The following is a 24,774-nucleotide window of genomic DNA, read 5'->3' on the forward strand; positions in this document are numbered from 1 at the left end:
TGTTAATTTTTATTAATATTAATAGATTTTTCCATGAAGATCTTATACTTTCTGACACAGTTCTAAAACCTAATTACAGTGGTAAAATGTGCATTATAATAATTCCCAAAGTTTCTTTAATCTGCCAGAGAAATTTGCTATCTCTTCACCCCAGGTTAATCACTGCTAATATTTCCTTTTCAGCATGTAAAGAGTTTACAGGCGCATTTCCCACATCTTACTGTGCCTTTCATTGGATTGATTATAATCCTATGAAGAGGTTTTTCTGGAGTGGTGTGTGGGCTTGGTTTTAAGTTGCTGTTTTTAACTTTTACTGAAAATTCTTATCCTTACTTGAGGTCTAAAAAGTGCCACTGAATATTTACACTATTATGTATAAAGTAAACAACCAACCAGCACCTACTGTGTAGCTCGGGGAAGTCTACTCAGTATTCTGTAATAACCTGAAGGGAAAAGAATTTGAAAAAGAATGAATATCTGTATACTGCATCACTTTACTGTGCACCTAAAACTAACACAGCCTTGTAAATCAACTATACTCTGATAATTTTTTTTTTAAAGAGAGAAAATATTGTATACAAACAAAAAACAATAGAGAGGGTCAAAAAAGCTAGAAAGTTATCCTCTGAAAATATCAATAAAATGTTTATCTCACTAATCAATGAAATGAATCAAGAAAAATCCCACCAACAACTACTAACAGTGAAACTATAGTGATATCTCTTCAGATAATAAAATGAGAGGATGTTATGACAATAAATTTGAAATTTTAGATGAAAATAGGCAAACTCCTATAAAAGTATAACTTACTAAAGCTGGTGTAAGAAAAAATTTTAGTCTGAATAAATCTTTAATATAAGAACATTTTTTTAAAAAATGCCTCTGAGCTCCTGATGCTTTGTGGAGGGTCCAGTTATGAAACAGTCACTGGGTGTTTGCATCCCAGGTGATAGACCGCCTAGGGCTTGATCACCAGTAATTGTTATGGAAAATCCTGTGCTCCACAGAGTGCTAATTCTCTGTATTCATGGCTTAAATCCTGCCTTTGACAGTAATTCTTTTTGAATTGCTATTCAGGGAAAGCAATTTAAGCCAGAAAACAAGAGTAACTTTTCTTCCAACTCCCTTGCCAAGCAGGCTGTCCATTTTCGTGGTTAATTTTCCTTTTACAGTGTGTTTTAAACAACTGTCATTTAAAGTGAAAAAAAGTAGAAGTTGGAAGGAAGGAAGAACTGGGGGACAAAAAGCAGTGCTGGGGGTGGTGAGTGTGACATGTGTGAAGTGAGGTGGCAGGTGTGATGGGTGTGAAGTAAGGTGGTGGGCATGACAGGTGTGAAGTGAGGTGGCGGGCGTGACAGGTGTGAAGTGAGGTGGCGGGCATGACAGGTGTGAAGTGAGGTGGCGGCTGTGACAGGTGTGAAGTGAGGGTGGTGGGCATGACAGGTGTGAAGTGAGGTGGCGGGCATGAGAGGTGTGAAGTGAGGTGGCTGTGATAGGTGTGAAGTGAGGTGGCAGCTGTGACAGGTGTGAAGTGAGGTGGCAGGCATGACAGGTGTGAAGTGAGGTCGCGAGTGTGACAGGTGTGAAGTGAGGGTGGTGGGCATGACAGGTGTGAAGTGAGGTGGCGGCTGTGACAGGTGTGAAGTGAGGTGGCGGGCATGATGGGTGTGAAGTGAAGTGGTGGCTGTGACGGGTGTGAAGTGATGTGGCGGGCGTGACAGGTGTGAAGTGAGGTGGCGGGTGTGAAGTGAGGTGGTGGGTGTGACGGGTATGAGGTGAGGTGGCAGGTGTGACGGATGTGAGGTGAGGTGCTGAGTGTGACGGGTGTGAAGTGCAGTGGTGGGTGTGATGGATGTGAAGTGAGGTGCTGGTTATGACTGGTGTGAGGTGAGGTGGCAGGTGTGTCGGGTGTGAGGTGAGATGTTAGGTGTGACGGGTGTGAGGTGAGGTGGCAGGTGGGACGAGTGTGAGGTGATGTGACGGGTGTGAAGTACGGTGGCGGGTATAACAGGTGTGAAGTGCGGTGGCGGGTGTGAAGTGAGGTGGTGGGTGTGACGGGTATGAGGTGAGGTGGCAGGTGTGACGGATATGAGGTGAGGTGCTGAGTGTGACGGGTGTGAAGTGCAGTGGTGGGTGTGATGGATGTGAAGTGAGGTGCTGGTTGTGACCGGTGTGAGGTGAGGTGGCAGGTGTGTCGGGTGTGAGGTGAGATGTTAGGTGTGACGGGTGTGAGGTGAGGTGGCAGGTGGGACAAGTGTGAGGTGATGTGACGGGTGTGAAGTACGGTGGCGGGTGTGAAGTGAGGTGGTGGGTGTGACGGGTATGAGGTGAGGTGGCAGGTGTGACGGATGTGAGGTGAGGTGCTGAGTGTGACGGGTGTGAAGTGCAGTGGTGGGTGTGATGGATGTGAAGTGAGGTGCTGGTTGTGACCGGTGTGAGGTGAGGTGGCGGGTGTGAGGTGAGATGTTAGGTGTGACGGGTGTGAGGTGAGGTGGCAGGTGGGACGAGTGTGAGGTGATGTGACGGGTGTGAAGTACGGTGGCGGGTATAACAGGTGTGAAGTGCGGTGGCGGGTGTGATGGGTGTGAGGTGAGGTGCTGGGTGTGACGGATGTGAAGTGCAGTGGCAGTGTGACGGGTGTGAAGTGAGGTGACGGGTGTGAAGTGAGGTGGCGGGTGTGACGGGTGTGATGTGTGGTGGTGGCTGTGATGGGTGTGAAATGAGGTGGCAGTGTGACGGGTGTGAAGTGAGGTGGCGGGTGTGACGGGTATGAAGTGAGGTGGCGGTGTGATGGGTGTGAAGTGAGGTGGCGGGTGTGGCAGGTGTGACGGGTGTGAAGTGAGGTGGCGGGTGTGACGGGTGTGAAGTGCTGCTTCTGACCGGAGCCTTTCCATGCCCATCTCTGCAGGGTCAGGTGGAGCAGACACCGCCTCACCGTCCTGGGGACCTGGCAGGACCCGGCTTCCCAGCGCCGCCCGACCGGCTGGCGGGGCACCAAGGTGAGGACGGAACCCAGCGCTCCCCTGACTCAGGCTGTGGTTCCCGTTATATTGTGCAGCAGTGCTTGGCATCCTAGTCTTAAGAATCCATTCCTGGCACTGATGTAAGAAGATGTTGGCCTCAGCTCGACTTTACCCCTTTAAGGAAAACACATTCTGTAAAAGAGAGATACTTGGTTATATCTTCATAGAGTTTTCTTTCAATGAGCCGACTCCCATGATTGAAACTTCAAAATCTATTTCATGTGAGTTTTCCCAGGATTCAACTTAAGGATAACCCTAAAGGCACATTCAGGGCTCCTCCATGTGGAGATCCTCTTAGTTTTTGGCATTTTTATTGGCAGTGAAACTATTGTGATGGCCAAAAAGTTCTTTCGGTTATTGAATTCATTGTTCAATGTGGTTCTCAGTGAAAATGAAAAATGTGTCCTTTACTTAAGACCAAATGAATTTTTTCCCCCCTGAATGAATTTTTTGGCCAATCTGATAGTCTCGCTTGTATGTACTTGGTGGCTGTTTACCTAGCTAGGGTAGAGATGCCTTCTATTCCTTCTGGTTAATTTCTGATGGACTCACCGTGGGGAATGCGGGAATGTCTTAAAGAGATACAAGGACTTCGTAAATTATGTCTCATAAGCCCAAGTTTTGATGCAGTCCAGGATTTAGGAAGAGAATGGGCCTGATCATGAGATGGGACAGGCTGGCGCTTTAGATTATCAGAGCGCTTTGTTTTGTGGCTGTGCTGGATCTGCGTTGCTGCACGTGGACTTTCTCTGGTTGCGGTGAGCGGGGACTCCTCCCTAGTCCCAGTGTGTGGGCTTCCTGTTGGGGTGGCTGCTCTTATTGCAGCGCACGGGCTCTAGGTGTGCAGGTGTCTGTAGCTGTGGCTCGCGGGCCCTGGACTGCGGGATTCAGTAGCTGAGGCGCACAAGCTTACTTGCTCCACGGCAGGTGGTATCTTCCAGGACCAGGAATTGAACCTGGATGCAGTGTATCCGCTGCATTGCCAGGGAGATCCTTAACCACTGGCCCACCAGGGAGGTCCCTGTTGGAGAGTTTAAGTAACAGAAATTGTAGGGTTTAGAGCTGGCAGGGAGTAGAATATTTAGATTTTTTTAATTACCTAAGGAGAAAGAGAATGAAATTTAGCAATAATAAAGTCTGGGAGCTGACCATGAAGTCAAAAGGATGTTTTCTCAAGTATTAGAAGACTGGTAAAAGCAGTCAGGATTCCTGTGTCAAGCATAATTATAGGGTCCCCTTTCAGAAAACCATTACCCTAGGTGACGCAAGGGTAGGAGTACCAATTTGATCATGTTGGCTTTGGAACTTAGGGAAATTTTAATGTATTCTGTTTCACTGCTAACAGTGAGTGAGTGAGCTGGGATCTGCCCTGACTCAGTAACTGCAGCCAGGCATGGGGAAGTGAGCAGACGTGACTCCATGGTGAACTCAGCTTCAGAACTCAGAGAGGTCAGGCCCATCTTGACATTGACCACCTTTCCCTCCCATCCTCAGTCATTCTGCAGACACAGCCCACAAAACAGGAAAGCCAAAAGGAGACCGCCTGGCTCACACAAGATAGAGCTGTCTGCAGAGCAGTGAGTGATGCTGACACCACGCCCAACGGACTGCAGGCTCCATGGGCACCAGTGATGGTGGGCAGTTCAGGTCCCAGGGAATACTAGGGACCAAACTTACACAACTCACTGGGAGCGAGGGCAGGGTACCCCCAGCCTGCTCCTGAGAGACCCTGGAAAATGGTCCTGGGCAGAGACCCACAGCACCCTAGACTCCCCTAAGGAGCACCCCTGAGCACCCCAAGCCCTACGCACACAGGAGGATGGGCGGGGAACACACAAGCCCAGCGCAGCCTAGATGCCCTGCAAGCCGGCATTCCCAGCATGGGCAGCTGTCTACTAGTAGGCACTGCAGCTCCTGGGATGGTGAGATTGCCACTTCACACACACAGGTAAGTGTGTCTGTAACACCCTGGAGATGAATGCAAGAATAACATCCACCAAGGAGGACAAGAAACTATGAAATACGATGGGAAGAAATGAAACAAGAAGATGGGGGTGTGAGAGAGCGCCCCTGAGAAGTTTGGGAAATGAGATGAATAGCCATTGCCATTTCCAAATTGCTGGATTTGGTCTAAAGAGAATGAGTGAGCTGGAGTCACCTCCCTCCAGCACTGGACACAGTCACTGACACCCATAGGGACAGGAGAGTGGAAGGAGTCAGGGTGGGGTTTGAAGAGATGCTGGTGGAGAAGGGGCCGGAACTGAGAAGGCAGAACCCCAGCTGCACTCAGAAGACTAAGAGGAAAAATGGAGATTGATCCACATCCAAGAGTGTTTTGCATTATTCCAGAAAATGGAAGACAAAGTCTGAAGGGAAGCAACAGATTTCCCAGCTGGGACGGCCGATGGATGGATGGGTGACGTGGGCCCAGTAGGAGCCAGAGAACAATACTGGAGTTTGTCAAACTGTTGAAGGAAAGTGATCTGTCCATCTAAAATTTTGTACCACCATCTCGTGAAAGCAAAACAAAGCTGTCAGATGAAGATTGAGGCAGTTTGCTACTGGTAATCCTCACTAAAAAAGTGAATAAAAGTTGTACTTCCAGAAGAAGAAATATGAGTGGTGAGGAAGGCCCAGAGCATGAGAACAGTAACAAGCTGAGACAGGGATTCTGTGCCTTAAGTTGGATTCCATGTGGATTGTTCGAACAAAATAAAACTTTGGGTATTTAGCCAACTGGATTGTGTGTTTAAATATGTGGTCAAATCATTAATAAGACTTTAGTTAGGGTAAGAAGAATGTAAAGTTATTGAGACTACATGAGAAAAAAAGATAGTTATGTGTTTCAAAATACTGTTGTTGTTGTTGAGCCGCTAAGTCATGTCTGACTCTGTGACCCCATGGAATGTAGCAGACCAGGCTCCCCTGTCCTCCACCGTCTCCTTGAATTTGCTCAAACTCACGTCCATTGAGTTGGTGATGCCATCCAACCATCTCATCCTCTGTCGTCCCCTTCTCTCCTGCCTTCTATCTTTCCCAGCATCAGGGCCTTTTCCAGTGATCAGCTCTTCACATCAGGTGGCCAAAGTATTGGAGTTTCAGCTTCAACATCGGCCCCTCCAATGAATGTTCAGGGCTGATTTCCTTTAGGATGGACTGACTTGACCTCCTTGCAGTCCAAGGGACTCTCATGAGTCTTCTCTAGCACCACAACTTGAAAGCATCAATTCTTCAGTGCTCAGCCTTCTTTATGGTCCAACTCACGCATCCATACATGACTACTGGAAAAAACATAGCTTTGACTGTACAGACCTTGGTTGACAAAGTGATGGCTCTGCTTTTTAATATGTTGTCTAGGTTTCTCAATATTATATGCAACTAAAGTATTGATTATAATTAAGAATATGTGTGTAATCTAGTTTCTGTCCTAGCAGGAAAAAAATATAAGGGAATCTATATTTTATTAAAAAAACAAGCAACATGAAGCAAAAAAGGAATAAAAACAAGATATGAACTAAAAAAGGATGTCAAACAAGGTATGAAATATGGGGTGTAATTCCAGAAATACCTCTAACAGTATTGACAGGTTCAAATTAGTAGAAACATGTAGAACCCTGCACCTAAGAGACAGACTGATTCTTCTCTAAAATCTGTATAACTGTAAAAGGTTGACCATATATGGGAAGCTGAACTAAATTTGAAGCAATCCATTTCATGCATGCCATGGTCTTTAACCCAGCATGATTAAATCTGAAGTCAAGAGAAAAAGTTCAAAACAAAATATTTGTTTACACATAACTTTACAACATGTGGATAAAGGGCAAATCACTGAAAACATCAGTTGCTTAGAACTGAATGAAAAGGACATCTATTATAGATTGAAAAGTTATATAGTGCTGCCAAAATGGTGATTAAAACTAAATTTCTGATCTTTGAAAGGAGGAAAAATTGAAATTAGAAAAATGAAAGCTGAATAACTCTAAGGAATGTAGAGAAGGAAGTCACTACAAAAATTAAGATCAGGAATTACTGAAATGATGAAGAAAATATCAATAGACAGTACCAGAGCCAAAGTCAGTGTTTCCTAAAATCTACCAAAATTACTCAGGAGGAAGAAGGACATACAGGAGAATCATGTGAAGAGCAGATCAGAGATTTAAAAAATTAAATAAGAAAACCATGAATGATTTTATGCCAGTAAATGTGAAATTATGCAGGAAATGGATAATTAATATATTGCAAAGATATACAAACAAAATTGCAACACCAAATGCTGGAGAGAATACAGAGCAACAGGAACTCTCATCGTTGCTGGTGGGAATGCAGAATGGTGTGGCCACTTTGGAGCATGGTTTGAAAGTTTCTTACAAATGAACCATCCTCCTACCATATGAGACAGCCAGTTATGTTCCCTGGTATTTGCTCAAAGGAGTTGAAAATTTTTATTATCCACATGAAATTTTGCACACAGATATTTGTAGCAGTTCTATTCATAATTGCCAGAACTTGAAAGCAACCAAGAAGTCCTCCAGTAGGTGAATGGAAAAATAAAACATGGCACACCCAGACAATGCAATATTATTCAGGGCTGAAGAGAAATGAGCTACAGAGCCATGAAAAGACGCAGAAATCTTAACTGCATATTATTAAGTAAAAGAAACAGTCTGAAAAAGGCTACATGCAGTGCAAATACAACTATATGATATTCTGGAAAAGGTAAAACTATGGAGATGGTTTAAAAGAAAAAAAAAATCAGTGGTGGCAAAGGCAGCTGTGAGGAAAGATGAATAGGCAGAACAGAGAGGATTTTTAAGGCAGTGAAAATACTCCGTGTGATATAATGCTGGACATCATCACTTCCCTGGTAGCTCAGCTGATAAAGAATCTGTATGCAGTGCAAGAGACCCCGGTTCAATTCCTAGAGCAGGAAGATCCCTGGAGAAGAGATCGGCTACCTACCCCAGTATTCTTGGGCTTCCCTGGTGGCTCAGACAGTGAAGAATCTGCCTGCAATGTGGGAGACCTGGGTTCGATCCCTGGCTTGGGAAGATCTGCTAGAGGAGAGCATGGCAACCCATTCCAGTGTTCTTGCCTGGAGAAGTCCATGGACAGAGGTGCCTGCTGGGCTGCAGTCCATGGAGTTGCAGACTCAGACATAACTGAATGACTAAGCACAGCACATCACAGTGGACACATTTATATAAAACCATAGAGTGCACCAAAATTCACCAAGAGTGAACCCTAAGGTCCGCTCTAGACTTCGTATGATTATGATGTATCAGTGTTGGTTTATCCTTGGTAAAAAAGATACCATTCTTGTGAGAGATGGGAATCATGGAGGGGTGGCTATGCATGTATGGGGGTCAGAGATAAATGAGAAATCCCTGTAACCCTCTTAATTTTGTTGTAAACCTGCAACTGCTTTAGAGAAAAGTCTTTAAAAAGACAACAAAACTGGTTGCATATGAAAGAAGAAATAGCTTAGAGATTACCTTTGAAAACCAAGCATTTTTCTTCTGTGCCATGTGAATTCAACATTATTGACCTGATGAAAAATACAGCTCTGTGAGTAGACAGCACTCAGACGTTTTAGATGGAGAATCCTGAGAAAATAGTGAAGAGAGTTGAAAGAGAAGAAACATAGTTGACTCTTGGAGAAATACAAAATTTTATTGAAGAAAGAACCCTGAAAGACGGAGTCTGTAAGAACTGCCACCTCCTCAGAAATGCTCAGGGACTTCTGCAGCTGAGTGTCACAAAGCCTTCAAAGAAATATCCTGTCTTTATTTATGCCAGTGGCTGAAGAGAGAGGGCATGTGCTTTTCTGCCCATTTTATAATGTTCTGTAACTTTGCAAGAGACAGTCCAAGAAATTCAAGTACAGACCTATTTCGCATATTAACAAACAACCAGAAAGTCTGCATGCCATTGATGAATTGAGTTTAGCAGTTTATCTTAAATAAAACAGAAACAAATGTTATGACCAGGTTGGGTTTATTATAATAATGTAAGGATGCTTTCCATCATTAGACTGAACACATTTAACATTTAAAAAGATTAAAGGAAAAGAAAATGATCATCTTACTAGAAACAAAAAGATTAACAAAGTTCACCACTCATATAATGAGAAACAGACAATAACAACCACGCACTTACTATTATTATATATAAACCAGGACAGATCTTTCTCAACTTACATATCCCTGTAAACTGATAGCAAGTTGACAGTATCGCTGTCAGAAATGCCTTTAATGTACCTAACTCACCAGAGCTGAGCCTCATGCACCTTAAAGTTTTTCAGAAGAGTTACATTGCAGTTGGACAAAGTCTAACACAAACCAATTTCATAATGAAGTGTTAACTGTGTCACCTAATTTATTGAATGCTTAGAAGTGAGTGGCAGAACAGTTGTCTCGGTCCAGGTGGTTGTAAGCATATCGACGGTTTCCCCTTGTAACTGTAGGGGCTGCCTGGGCGCTGAGGCTCACTGCCCTCGTCACAAGTGAGAGCTAAATAGCGTGTCACTAGCCTGGGAAAGGTCAAAGCTCAGAACTCGCAGGGCAGTTCCCCTGAACACTGATCACTTTCTCACCACGGTGAAGTCAAAAACCAGTAAGTTGAAGTACATTAAGTCGGGGACTGTCTGTACTGAAAGAAACCTCTGTGACCTGTTGGTTTTTTTTTTAATATCTATTTATTTATTTGACCTGGGAAAAATGTATTTATTTGGCCTGGGAAACCAGTCAATCCTAAAGGAAATCAGTCCTGACTATTCATTGGAAGGACTGATGCCGAAGCTGAAACTCCAGTACTTGGGCCACCTGATACGAAGAACTAACTCATTTGAAAAGACCCTGATGCTGGGAAGACTGAGGGCAGGAGGAGAAGGGGACGACAGAGGATGAGATGGTTGGATGGCATCACCAACTTAATGGACATGAGTTTGAGCAGGCTCCGGGAGTTGGTGATGGACAGGGAGGCCTGGAGTGCTTCAGTCCATGGGGTCGCAAAGAGTCGGACACGACTGAGCAACTGAACTGAACTGATTTTTGGACTTCCTGGGTCTCAGTTGAGGCATGTGGGATCTTTCAGTTGTAGCATATAGATTCTACTTCCCTGCTACTGCTAAATCACTTCAGTCGTGTCCGACTCTGTGCGACCCCATAGACGGCAGCCCACCAGGCTCCCCCATCCCTGGGATTCTCAGGCAAGAACACTGGAGTGGGTTGCCATTTCCTTCTCTTTCTACCTCCCTGACCAGGGATCAAACCTGGCCCCCCTGCACTGGGAGAGCAGAGTCTTAAGCAGTAGACCACTCAGGAAATTCAAAAACCTCTGCAAGCTGTTTAAAGTTTGTTGAAGATGTATAGAGCCAGCATCCATGATGGAGAGATATCGGAGTGTGTCCCTGAAAATCAGGAGTGACACAGGAAGGACTGCTGCCACAGGAGGTCTTCGCCAGTGTCATAAAACAAACAAAACGAGGAAGGCAAACACCAAAAGGAAGAAAGGAAATCAGTGCCTTTCTGCAAATGATACTCTTATCCATGTAGAAAACCCATTTAAACCAAAAGAGTTCTTCAAGCTGGTAGATAAGTGAGATCAACAGATAAAAGTTAATAACGCCTTGTGCAACAGCTTCCCCAGTGGCTCAGTTGGTAGAGTCTGCTGGTGTAGGAGACCCAGATTTGATCCCTGACTGGGGAAGATCCCCTGAAGAAGGAAATGGCAACCTACTCCAATATTTTCACCTGGTTAAATCCCATGGAGAGAGGAGCCTGGTGGGTTACGGTCCATGAGGTCACAAGAGTCGGACACAACTGAACGACTAAACCACCACCAATGCAAATAGAAATCCCACTTTACATAATTATGAAAATTTAAGGTATCTAGAAATAAATTCAATTAGATTACTGGACGTTATAAGATATTGTTAAAGGACATAAAAAACACCTGAATACGTGGAGAGTAATCATATGTTCACAAATCATAAGACAAATTATGAGAGTGTTACATCTTCCCAAGTTAATCTTTAAATTTAGTACAGTTGAAACCAAGTTTTGAGTCGTTTTGGTGTGACTTGACAGATGGTTCTTTTGTCTAATATGGGCGAGTGAAAGCCAATAACAGCAGAGACAAATTAGAATATGAGCAAAGCACAGGGAGACAAAAAAGGTGATTCGCACCATCAGGCAGCAAGGCTGCTTATGAGGCATGGCCATTAGCAAAGCATGTTGCGTGTCATGGGTGGACAAATAGACATCCCATAAGGAGACCCACACAGTTACAGAAGCAGCATGCTGCAGAGAAACTGTGGCAGATCCCTGAGGACAGGGGGCCCCAGACTCCTCCAGAGTTGAGCAAGGACAGGAGTTGGGGGACTGCCTGGGTCCCTGCCATCCATGATCCACAATCATCAATTGCAGGTCAGTGACTCTTTAAAAGTAAAAGCAATACTTTTACATCTCTCCTAATAGGAAGAACTAATGAGAAGTGAGCATCTTTATGCCTTCAGGCTGAGAAGGAAGTTTCTAAATAAGACTTTGCTGTTGCTTAGTCACTAAGTTGTGTCCAACTGTTTGTGACATGGACTGCAGCATGCCAGGCTTCCCTGTCCTTCACTATCTCCCAGGGTTTGCTCAGACTCATGTCCATTGAGTCGGTGATGCCATCCAACCAGCTCATCCTCTGCTGCCCTCTTCTCCTCCTGCTCTCAATCTTCCCCAAAATCAAGGTCTTTTCCAATGAGTTGACTCTTTGCATCAGGTGGCCAAAGTATTAGAGCTTCAGCATCAGTCCTTCCAGTGAATACTCACGGTTGATTTCCTTTAGAATTGACTGATTTGATCTCCTTGTTGTCCAAGGGACTCTTAAGAATCTTTTCCAGCACCACAGTTTGAAAGCATCAACTCTTCAGTGCTCAGTCTTCTTTATGGTCCAACCCTCACATCTGCACATGACTACTGGAAAAGCCATAGGTTTGAGTATACAGACCTTTGTTGGCAAAGTGATGTCTCTGCTTTTTAATATACTGTCTAGATTTGTAATAGCTTTCTATCAAAGAGCAAGTGTCCTTTAATTTCATGGCTGACGTTACCATCCACAGTGATTGTGGACCCCAAGAAAATAAAGTCTGTCACTGCTTCCACTTTTTCCCCTTCGGTTTGCCAGGAAGGGAGGGACCAAGAGGCCATGATCTTAGTTTTTTTAATGTTTAGTTTCAAGCCAGCTTTTTCACTTTCCTCTTTTACCCTCATCAAGAGGCTCTTTAATTCCTCTTCACTTTCTGCCATTAAAGTGGTATCATCTGCATAGCTGAGTTTATTGATATTTCTCCTGGCAAACTTGATTCCAGCTTGTGATTCATGCAGCCCTGCATAGTGCATGATATATGCTGCATAAAAATTACATAAGCAGAGTGACAATATACAGACTTGTCATACTCATTTCCCAATGTTGAACCAGTTAGTTGTTCCATGTCTGGTTCTATGTTGCTTCTTGACCTGCATACAGGCTTCTCAGGAGGCAGGTAAAGGACTCTGGTATTCCCATCTCTTTAAGAATTTTCCACAGTTTGTTGTGATCCACACACTCAAAGGCTTTAGCATAGTCAATGAAAAAGAAGTAGATGTTTTTCTGTAACTCTCTTGCTTTCTCCATAATCCAATGATTGTTGGCAGTTTGATCTCTGGTTTCTCTGCCTTTTCTAAATCCAGGTTGAACATCTGGAAGTTCTCGGTTCATGTAGTATTGAAGCCTCAGTTGGAGAATTTTGAGTGTTACTTGGCTAATCTGTGAGATAAGTGCAATTGTGTGGTACTTTGATCATTCTTTGGCATTGCCTTTCTTTGGGATTGGAATGAAAACTGACCTTTTTCAGTCCTGTGGCCACTGCTGAGTTTTCCAAATTTTCTGGCATATTGAGTACAGCACTTTAACAGCATCATCTTTTAAGATTTGAAATAGCTCAGCTGGAATTCCATCACTTCCACTAGCTTTGTCACAGTAATGCTTCTTAAGGCCCACTTCACACTCTAGGATGTCTGGCTCTAGGTGAGTGATCACACCATCTTGGTTATCTGAGTTATTAATACTTTTTTTGTATAGTTCTTTTAATATTCTTTCCAGCTCTTCTTAATCCCTTCTGCTTCTGTTAGCTCCATACCATTTCTGTCCTTTATTGAGCCCATCCTGGCATGAAATGTTCCCTTGGTATCTCTAATTTTCTTGAAGAGATTTCTAGTCTTTCCCACTGTATTGTTTTCCTCTTATTTCTTTGCATTGTTCACTGAAGAAGGCTTTCTTATCTCTCCTTGCTATTCTCTGTAACCCGGCATTCAGTTAGCTTTATTTTTCCATTTCTCCCTTGCCTTTCATTCTCTTCTTTTCTCGGCCATTTATAAAACCTTCTCAGACAACCACTTGCCTTCTTGCATTTCTTTTTCTTTGGAGTGGTTTTGGTCTCTGCCTTCTATACAGTGTTACAAACCTCTGTCCATAGTTCTTCAGGTACTCTGTCTACCAGATTTAATCCCTAAAATCTATTTGTCACCTCCACTGTATAATCATAAGGGATTTGATTTAAGTCAAACCTGAATGGCCTACTGGTTTTCCCTACTTTCTTCAATTTAAGCCTGAATTTTGCAATAAGGAGCTGATGATCTGAGCCACAGTCAGCTCTCGATCTTGTTTTTGCTCACTGTTTAGAGCTTCTCCTTCTTCGGCTGCAAAGAATATAATCAATCTGACTTTGGTATTGACCATCTGGTGATGTCCATGTGTAGAGTCTTCTCTTGTGTTGTTGGAAGACAGTGTTTGCTATGATCAGTGTGTTCTCTTGGCAAAACTGTTAACCTTTGCCCTGCTTCATTTTGTACTCCAAGGCCAAACTTGCCGGTTCTCAAGGTATCTCTTGACTTTCTACTTTTGTATTCCAGTCCCTTGTGATGAAGTTCAGTCAGTTCAGTTGCTCAGTCGTGTCTGACTTTGCAACCCCATGGACTGCAGCACATCAGGCCTCCATATCCATCACCAACTCCGGGAATTTACCCAAACTCATGTCCATTGAGTCGGTGATGCCATCCAACCATCTCATCCTCTGTCGTCCCCTTCTCCTCCTGCCCCCAATCCCTCCCAGCATCAGGATCTTTTCCAATGAGTCAGCTCTTCGCCTGAGGAGGCCAAAGTATTGGAGTTTCAGCTTCAGCATCAGTCCTTCCAATGAACACCCAGGACTGATCTCCTTTATGATGGACTGGTTGGATCTCCTTGTAGTCCAAGGGACTCTCAAGAGTCTTCTCCAACACCACAGTTCAAAAGCATCAATTCTTTGGTGCTCAGCTTTCTTTATAGTCCAACTCTCACATCCATACATGACCACTAGATAAACCATAGCCTTGACTAGACAGACCTTTATTGGGAAAGTAATGTCTCTGCTTTTTAATATGCTATCTAGGTTGGTTACAGAGAAGGCAATGGCACCCCATTCCAGTACTCTTGCCTGGAAAATCCCATGGATGGAGGAGCCTGGTAGGCTACAGTCCATGGGGTCGATAAGAGTTGGACACGACTGAGCGACTTCACTTTCACTTTTCATTTTCATGCATTGGAGAAGGAAATGGCAACCCACTCCAGTGTTCTTGCCTGGAGAATCCCAGGGATTGGGGGTGGGGGGGGCGCCTGGTGGACTTCCGTCTATGGGGTCGCACAAAGTCGGACACAACTGAAGCGACTTAGCAGCAGCTAGGTTGCTTATAACTTTCCTTCCAAGAAGTAAGCATCTTTTAATTTCATGGCTGCAGTCACCATCTGCAGTGATTTTGGAGCCCCCCAAAATAAAGTCTGACACTGTTTCCACTGTTTCCCCATCTATTTGCCATGAAGTGATGGGGCCAGATGCCATGATCTTAGTTTTCTGAGAACTAAGATGTCCTATGATGAAAAGAACATCTTTTTTTGGTGTTAGTTCTAGAAGGTCTTATAGGTCTCCATGGAATCGTTCGACTTCAGCTTCTTTGTCCTTATGGTTGGGGCATAGACTTGAATTACTGTAATGTTGGATGGTTTGCTTTGGAAATGAACTGAGCTCATTCTGTCATTTTTGATATTGCACCCAAGTATTGCATTTGGACTCTTTTGTCGATTATGAGGGATGCTCCCTTTCTTCAAAGTGATTCTTGCCCACAGAAGTAAATATGATGGTTATCTGAATTGACTTTGCCCGTTCCCTTCCATTTTAGTTCATGTCAATGTTCACTCTTTGCCATCTCCTGCTTGACCACGTCCAATTTACCTTGATTCATGGACCTAACATTCCAGGTTCCTTTGCAATACTGTTCTTCACAGCATTGGACTTTACTTTCACCACCAGACACACCCACAACTGAGCATCATTTCTGCTTTGGCTCAGTCACTTCATTCTTCCTAGAGCTATTAGTAATTGCCCTCCACTCTTCCCTAGTAGCATATTGGACACCTTCCAACCTGGGGGGCTCAACTTTCAGTGTCTTATCGTTTTGCCTTTCATATTTTTTTACAAAGTTCTCACAGCAAGAATACTGGAATGGTTTGCGATTTGCTTCTTCAGTGAACCACAGTTCAGTTCCGTTCAGTTCAGTCGCTCAGTGGTGTCCAACTCTTTGCAACCCCATGAATCACAGCACGCCAGGCCTCCCTGTCCATCACCAACTCCCAGAGTTCACTCAAACTCATGTCCATTGAGTCAGTGATGCCATCCAGCCATCTCATCCTCTGTCGTCCCCTTCTCCTCCTGCCCCCAATCCCTCCCAACATCAGGGTCTTTTCCAATGAGTCAGCTCTTCGCATGAGGTGGCCAAAGTATTGGAGTTTCAGCTTCAACATCAGTCCTTCCAATGAACACCCAGGACTGATCTCCTTTATGATGGACTGTTTGGATCTCCTTGCAGTCCAAGGGACTCTCAAGAGTCTTCTCCAACACCACAGTTCAAAAGCATCAATTCGTTGGTGCTCAGCTTTCTTCACAGTCCAACTCTCACTGGAAAAACCATAGGCTTGACTAGACCGATCTTAGTTGGCAAAGTAATGTCTCTGCTTTTTAATATGCTGTCTAGGTTGGTCATAATTCGTTACTATAAAAAAAAGAAAGGAAGAAAGAAAAGTCCTATATGTGAGAGAAACAGTCAAATAGAAAAACTGGCAAAAAGCAAGAGCAGTTTGCAGAAAAGGCCATCATGCTGTGTATCTGATGCTAGATTCTCATTTCACATGGAAACCTGGAGGTTGGCTTGGCAGGGCTGGAGGGAGCCTCTTCTCCAGGCGTGTGATGTGGAGTAAAGCAGGGCTTCCCTGGTGGCTTAGAAGGTAAAGAATCTGCCTGCAATGCAGGAGACCTGGGTTCAATCCCTGGGTCAGGAAGATCCCTTGGAGAAGGGAATGGCAACCCACTGCAGTATTCTTGCCTAGGAAATCCCATGGACACAGGAGCCTTGCGGGCTATAGTCCATGGTATCGCAAAGAGTGGCGCACGACTGAGTGACTAACGCTTTCTTTCTTTTTCTCTCTCTCAAGTGCATCCCAGCGCCACATGCTCAGCATTCGTCTAGCTCCCCAGCAGCCCTGTATGTCTGTGTGCATGTGTCGTGTCTGTGTGTGTGTGTGTGTGTGTGTGTGTGTGTAGGGGGGAGGGCTGGGGTTTGCAGCCATCGCGCAGTGCAGCACGGAGGTGGAGCCCCCCCAGATGGGGTGGTTCTGCAGCCTGCCTGTGGGGAACCCCTCCTGCGTTCCTTAGCCTACCCTCCTTCCCTTAGTACCTCCGCTCCAGAAGCTCTTCCTAAGACTCCTCCGGGCACAGGACATCGTGTGACGGAGACAGAGCGCTGTTCTCTGGTGCTTCCTTAATCCTCAGGCACCCAGATGCTCTGCCTCTGGGCCTCAGGTGTCAGTGATGTGTTTGATCTGGTCCTTTGCAAGGGACTTGATGTTTAGACTAAAAGATTTGCTGTGACTTTCCTTGACCTGTTCCTTCCCTCTGGCAAAGAGGATTTACACGCTGGTTTCTGTTAGCTCATTCCTAACATAAGCAGCTTATTTTTGTGTGAGGGTTGCTAAACACGCTTCAGACGTTTCCCAGCAGCAGGCTACAGAAGGGATGCTCTTCCTTGGACAGTGGGTGGTTTTGCAATAGCTGGAATTACTATCTGGACAGTATTTTAAAAATATGTTTTTATTAGGGTAAAATATCCATAGGATAACATTTACCATCTTAACCATTTTCAAGTGTACGTTTTAATGGCATTCATGACATTCATCGTGTTGTGCAGTTTTCACCACTGTCTATTTGGAAAATTCTGTATCATCCCGAGTAGAAACTCTGTACCCGTTAAGTGGGAGTCCCTCAGCTCCTGGCACTTCTGTGTCGCTCTGTGTTTGCCTTTTCTAGGTACTTCCTGTGAGTGGGCTCACTTGTCCATTTGTGTCTGGCTTGTTTACTTAGTATAATATTGTCAGGGTTCATCTTGGTTGTAGCGTGTGTGGGAATTTCGTTCTTCTTGCTGAATCATATTTTGTTGTCTATAGACTGTATGTATTTATCATTTCATCTGCCAGCCTACCCCCGGTTGGCCTCTGCCTTTTGGCGGCTGTGAATAATACTCTGAGGAACGTGGATGTGCAGATAGCTGTTCTAGTCTCTGCTGTCAATTCCTCTGGGTACATATTTAGGAGTGGAATTTCTTAATACTATGGGAATTCTGTTTAGCTCTTTCTTGACAATATTTTTGAGATGTGAGATTTCAGAAAATTGTGCGTTTTGGAAGTTTGGCCTTTTCTTGTTTTAAACAGTTGTGTCTGAGCAAGAATACTTGCTCAGCACTGAAGCTGAGTGGTCCAGCCATGTCTTGCTCCACTTGGAAGATGAGCGGAAATGCCCTGAGGAGCAGAGAGGTTTGAAATCCACCTGCACGTGCGCTGTGACCACATTCTCTCTGGAGATGGGACCATGTGTGCACACGGCCAAGCCTCCCGAGATGTGACCAAAACATCACCCATGATCCCTGGAGTCTTGAACCTCAAAAACAGGATCAGTTCCCTGACTGAGAAGGAGACTCCAAAATCCAGACTTTGTCTCCCAGAATCAAGGAATGCCTTCTGGACTCTGGCTTCCAGTGGTCCTGTCACCCCGCCACAGCTCTTTTCTGCTTTGGTTACTTCTCTGGGTTTTCTTTAGACCAGAAGTCTTGTTATTAGGGTGCAGTTTTAATGCACAGTTGTATTTGGTGGGGTGCTTTTTTCTAGGGGCAGTGTAAGTGCAGAGAAAAGATGTAGAGTGGGGCCATTTCAGAAACCCCAGTATTTCATGGAGTAGTCTGTTTGCTGAGCAGAAAAGACAAAAATTTAAAAAGACTGTCATTTACCAGAGCTGGTAATATAGATCCATAAAGATCATCTTGTTTTGGATGTTCCCCTTCAGGAACCGTTCTGATGTCCCCAGATGCTGGGGACGGCCAGGCATGAGGCGGTTGCTCTGCCTCTTGGTTTATCTTGCCCTGTGACAGTGGGCAAGTTTGTAAGCACCTTGCAGAATAGATTATTCGTTTGCATACACCCATCTTGCATAATTATTGTGAAAATTAATAATAGTGATGATGATGACAACTTGGAGTCCTATGCATGTCGCATTTTGTCATCTAGTCATCAAAGCCACTGGAGGGGAAACCGAGGTCAGCACTCGTCCAGAAATGACAGAGAAGTCACATGGCAGTGAAGCTGGAATCAACACAAGTCTCTCCTGCTTTGCATTTTGAGATAATGGAGGGGAAACGTAACACACACCTGTACAGAAAAGCCGCCTTCTAAGTGTTACTTCGTGTCTCATAGTTTTCCCCTTTCCCCTGAGATGATGCATATCTTAAGGGCAGGAAGCATGTCTTACTGATTTCAAAGGTTCTGCTGAAGTGCTTTGTCCATAGCTGGACTTTGTAGATACTGGTTTAAAGGATTTCTGAAGGCACCCGTGGGTCAGAAGGATCCTGCATTCCCGTGTGAGTCTTCCATATGGGGAGTTGTGTTGATTGCAGATGTGCAGTGACAAAGACCAGTTAGCACAGCCCCTCCCTCTCTGAAGCCTCGGGAGCCTTTGTGTGCGAAGCCGTTCTCTGCGCGTTTTCTCCCTGATCTCCCATCTGGCTCTGCCCTGTGGCTGCTGGGCTTCTCTCTGGCCCTTTCGGATCCCGGTGTGGCTACAGAATGAATGGCCAGCTGCTGCCGCTGCAATATTCAGGGGCCCGCCTGGCGAGACCTCACTCTCCCTCTGGCTTCTCCTCACACTGTCCCTGCACACGTGTCCCCTGGGCATCAGCGGCACAGACGTTCCACTCTGGCCTCTCCCTCCGCCTGTGCACCCTCACCCCACCCCGCTGCTAACACCGGCAGTTCTTCTCCATTCTGACACCCTGCTCCTTCCTTCCGTCCTGACTCAGGCGCCGTGACCACCTTCCAGGGCACCTGCCTCTTAAATAAGCTGCTTCCTCTTGGAGTTTCTCCTGTGGCTTTTTACTTTTGCCCAAACTTATTACACTTTGTTTCATGGCATGCCAAACACATATGTGTCTTTCTTATGTATTTCTAGGTTCCTTGAGATCAGGGATCTTTTGTTTTTGTTTTTAATCTTTGGGGAAAACTAAGAAACTGTTGGTTCTTTAGCCAAACTGAAGCAAAAATCAAGACTTGGCTAATAGCTGTGTGAGGTTGTGTGTGTGTTTTAACCTCTCTGGGCCTTGGCTGTCTAAACTTGTGATATCGGAGAGATACCTCAGGGGTGTACTACAGGTGACCTGAGATGCCACAGCACATCTCCTGTAGTGACTCCCCCCACTCTTTCTGAAAATCACTCTGCTGACCTCTGTGCAGTGTGTTGGTCACAGCAGACAGAGAATTTGTTGTTGTTCACTTGCTGAGTTGTGTCTGACTCCCTGCAATGCCATTGACTACAACACACCAGGCTTCCCTGTCCTTCATTATCTCCCAGAGTTTGCTCAAACTCATGTCAATTGAGTCAGTGACACCATACAATCATCTTATCCTTTGTCACCCCCTTCTCCTCCTGCCCTCAATGTTTCCTAAAATCAGGGTCTTTTCCAATGAGTTGGCTCTTTGCATCAGATGTCCAAAGTTATTGGAGCATCAGATCAGTCCTTCCAAGGAATATTCAGAGTTGATTTCCTTTAGGGTTGACTTGTATGATCTGCTTACAGTCCAAGAGACTCTTCAAGAGTCTTCTCCAACACCACAGTTCAAAAGCATCAATTCTTCGGCGCTCAGCCTTCTTTATGGTCCAGCTCTCACATTCATACATGACTACAGGGAAAACCATAGGTTTGAGCTTCCCTGGTGGCTCAGACAGAGAGATGGAGAAAGTGAAGTGAAAGTGAAAGTCACTCAGTTGTGTCCAACTCTTTATGACCCCATGGACTGTACAGTCCATGAAATTCTCCAGGCCGGAATACTGGAGTGGGTAGCCTTTCTGTTCTCCGGGGGATCTTCCCAACCCCGGGATTGAACCCAGGTCTCCTGCATTGCAGGTGGATTCTTTACCAGCTGAGCCACAAAAGAAGCCCAAGAATACTGGAGTGGGCAGCCTATCCCTTCTCTAGTGGATCTTCCCAACCCAGGAGTTGAACTGGGGTCTCTTGCATTGCAGGCAGACTCCTTACCAACTGAACTATCAGGGAAGCCCAGAGACAGAGAATAGTTATTAAATAAAACACTGAATTTATTTTTGGGGGCTCCAAAATCACTGTAGATGGTGACTGAAATTAAAAGACACTTACTCCTTGGAAGGAAAGTTATAACCAACCTAGACAGCATATTAAAAAGCAGAGATATTACTTTGCCAACAAAGGTCCATCTAGTCAAAGCTATGGTTTTTCCAGTAGTCATGTATGGATATAAGAGTTGGACTATAAAGAAAGCTGAGCACCGAAGAATTGATGCTTTTAAACTGTGGTGTTGGAGAAGACTCTTGAGAATCCCTTGGACTGCAAAGAGATCCAACCAGACCATCCTAAAGGAAATCAGTCCTGAATATTCATTGGAAGGACTGATGCTGAAGCTGAAACGCCAATACTTTGGCCACCTGATGTGAAGAGCTGACTCATTTGAAAAGACCCTGATGCTGGGAGGGGTTGGGGGCAGGAGGAGAAGGGGATGACAGAGGATGAGATGGCTGGGTGGCATCACCGACTCGATGGGCATGAGTTTGAGTAAACTCCAGGAGTTGGTGATGGACAGGGAGGCCTGGCATGCTGCAGTCCATGGGCTTGCAAGGAGTTGGACATGTCTGAGTGACTGAACTGAACTGAAAACCTGAATTAGGCTCTGCCATGTGGGAACTTGGAGCCAGGAGCAGTGAGTTCAGGACCTATAAAGCCTTCCCTTTTTTCCACTTTCCATCTGTAAGTGGACTCCTGCCCAAGGCAGCACCCAGCATCCCACGAAATGCCAGCTGCTCATGTTCCAGCGTGATCTGCGGGCAGAGCTTGGGACTAAAGGCAGTGGTTTAAGGAGAGAGTGATCATACATCGTGAGGCTCCTGGTACCTAGAAGGACCCATACTTGGCTTACATGGTGCTGGAGTGAAGAGGCAGTGATGGGAAGTGAGCCTTCTGCCCAGCGCAGTGCATCTGTGCCAGGAAGAACGTGCGCGCCAAGAGGGAGGTGCCCACCAGGGGCCCGTGGCAGCAGCTGCACGTCCTGAACCGAGACAGAGGCAGATCCTTCTGTGGTTCCTGCGACTTTGTGGATGGCCAGGCGGGCCTGCTATGGTCAGGGACAGCAGAGGCCTGACCTGACTGGTGATGCTTCCTGCAGGACATCCCAGGCCTCATATAGCCCTCCATCCCTAATGGAATTATAGCCTCTGCCTTTTATTCACCTGGTGGCCTGGACGTGACCTGTCTGGTAGGCCTTTCTAGAAGGAATGGAGGGACTGGGGACTCAGCAAACCCCAGAGAGTTTGGGAACTCTGCCTGTCTGACCTGTAGAGTTCTGTAGTGTGATTTATGGAGACTTGGTAACTCCACTCCACATCCTCAGCTGTCATCCGCTGACCACCTCCTGTGTGCCAGCAGTGAAGTCAGGTAGGGGGCCATGCAGGTCCAGCCTCTAGAAACTCAAGGTTAGTGACAAAGAATGATGTCACTAAGAAATAAAGCTAAAACTAAAGTTGGATAGGAAAACAGCTGAAGAAAGTTAAAATTCCAGTGTACCAGGGAAGCGGTCTGTCCACCCTTGAAGCTGGGTTTAACCTCCCTGTCCGTCCATGGTGGCTCAAACACTAAAGAATCAGCCTGCGATGTGGGAGAGCTGGGTTTGATCTCTGAGTCAGGAATATCTCCTGGAGAAGGGATGGGCAACCTAGTCTAGTATTCTTCCCTGATTAAACCTATGAACAGACAGAGGAGCCTGCTGGGCTACAGGCCATGGGGTCACGAAAGAGTCAGACACAACTGAGCAACTAACACTAACTCCATCTTGGGAGTTGAGTGACCCTGCACCTCGGCTGCTTCTTCTGAAATCTTAAATATGCCTATTTGGCTGTTTTGCTAGAAAGATTGAAAATTGCTTGAGCTATAAGCCGTGCCTGGCATAAAACCGGGGGCTTTGTAGGTGGTCAAAGCACGCTAGCTCTTGTGTGTCATCATCATTAATAAGTGCAATGGTATATGTGCAGAAAGTAAAAATCAAGACCCTCTCTCATGGGTTCAGTACATGCAACCTCTCTCTGGGATTGCTTCTCCAGAATTCCTATCCATCGAGCCCAAATTCCAAAACAGACCATCATGAGTCTTCCTTCTCCTGGGACGTTGTTCAGAAGGTGCCGCTTATACATGTGCTATTGTTTTTCTTACCACAAGACTCATAAGCCCTCACTTAGGAACTCTGTTTGTTCCCCTGATCCCACTCCAGAGATTTGGATTCAGAATGAATCAAGGCGAGTCCCAGGAACCTGTTCTCACAAGCAAGCCTCCTCGGGGGCGTGCTCATCAGACAGAATCCAGAGGGGAGGATCTCCACAACCCCACCTGCCCCATCCTGAATGTCCTGTCTTTCCACTTAAGCCCTGTTTCCATCACCTCCTGGGAGGACAGCTCCTCTCTCCTGGGCATTGCAGTTCTGGGAGATGTGCCCTTTCTTGGAATCACCCAGTACGTTCTCCTGAAAGGACTTTCCCCATCCCCGAGAAGTTGGCCTCTTCATGAAGCTGAGTGCCCTCCTCTTCACTGTCTTGTCTTACATAACTGGGATTTCGTTGTAAGATCCTCTCTGCCAAGTAGTGAGTACAGCAGTCCTGGGAGAGCAGCTGGCCTCTGGGATCCTTCTCTGGTTTAGATAGTTCATTAACTCTACCAAGGCTGTTTCCACCCGAGGACGGACTGCCCTCCTTGCCACGTCAGCTGCCCCCGTGTCCCTAAGCCCTCTTGTAAGATGCTCTGTTGGGCCTGAGGTCACCCCTCCGTGAGGAGCCCAGTCTCCAGGATGTCTCCATCCCCTCACCCCCTACCCCAGAGCTTGTTTTAGCTTCTTCAGGAGGGAGTTATTTTTCCAGAGGTGGTGAAAGAAGTTTCAGCTCTTTCTTTGCAACTTTGTATTTCTTTTCCAGAGTGTGTTGCCTAGGACTACACTATGTTCCGGTGGCAGAATTCTTGTCTGTTTTGTTAATGTTTGTATTTCCAGTTGCTGGAACAGTGTCAGAGATACAGTGGGTGCTCACGGGATATTTGTTGAATGAAGAAAAACATGGGTTACAACCTGAAGGAAATTTGCATTTATGGAGATAAATTCTCAGGATCATAGAGAGTTAATGTCAAGTGGGATCAGGATCTCCAGGTGTTTAGTTTATCTTGAAAACTTTGCCAGGTTTGTGAGTACAGTGCCAGTAAGTTGACAGACTTTTGGACTGGGACCTGGATTTTCCCTGTTCAATTCCATTGTTCTCAGATTAATATTTTTAGGATTAATGGAGAATGGGAACTTGCAGAATGACAAGTTATTGCATCATTTCTTGCACCCAGGCTTCTGCCTGATTTATGATGTAATAGAAGAATTGGGAATCAAAACCAGAAGGCTCAGAAGAAACAAATCATTAAGGCAGACTTGAGAAAGGTACAATTAATCATTTGCCCTTTTTGTGTAATATTTGTATGTTTCTCTTCTCCCCACCCCCCACCCCCCAGTTGTCCTCTTAGGAAAAATAGAGATTGCACAGTAGAATCTGTACTTTTTTCCCTGCAATTTGTAGCCCGAGGCCTTGTTCCCTGCGTGGCAGGTGTAACCTTTTGGTGCAGAGCACGAACAGTCTTAAAAGACCTGAGAGAAGCTTGTGTGATGTCCAGGCCCTTCCTGGCAACAGTATGGCAGGATAAAAATCCAAGAAAGAACGGGAACTTACACTCTTCAGGGAAAATCAGAGGCAAGCTCTTGGATGTCAGTGAATGGGAACTCTGAGTGGAATGTGTAGCTTTCCTTGTTTTCCTGATTTATATTTTGGATGGAATCATTCTGCAGTCTCTAAGACATAGATTGAACGAGTGCATCTCACAGGAGTCAGAGTCCAGAATGATCAATCACTCATGACTTTTTGCTTGTCTGCTCTGGTGGTAGGGCCGATGTGTCCGGCTGCCAAGATGTCTATATTTGCCTTTTTATCTGCCCCGGAGACTCTGCACATCTTGCCCTCCACGTGTTGCAGCCTCCTGGTGGCACACACCTGATG

At 45.4% G+C, this 24,774-nt stretch overlaps 1 protein-coding gene across 10 annotated transcripts in view; it reads left to right on the forward strand.

Moving 5' to 3' along the window:
• The window catches only part of GRB10 (growth factor receptor bound protein 10), a 217,528-nt gene that overhangs the window by 105,623 nt on the left and 87,131 nt on the right, over positions 1 to 24,774 (forward strand). For 7 of the 10 annotated variants that reach the window (XM_043872860.1, XM_043872858.1, XM_043872864.1 and 4 more), the window contains one exon: positions 2,909 to 2,999. The exons of the other annotated variants lie outside the window; for them this stretch is intronic. In XM_043872860.1, coding sequence (XP_043728795.1) covers positions 2,909 to 2,999 — 91 coding nt within the window. The remainder of the gene's footprint in view (positions 1 to 2,908; positions 3,000 to 24,774) is intronic. 10 annotated transcript variants of the gene reach the window in all.

The sequence above is a fragment of the Cervus elaphus genome, chromosome 18 (genome assembly GCF_910594005.1).
Source record: "Cervus elaphus chromosome 18, mCerEla1.1, whole genome shotgun sequence".
Classification (NCBI taxonomy): Eukaryota; Metazoa; Chordata; class Mammalia; order Artiodactyla; family Cervidae; genus Cervus; species Cervus elaphus.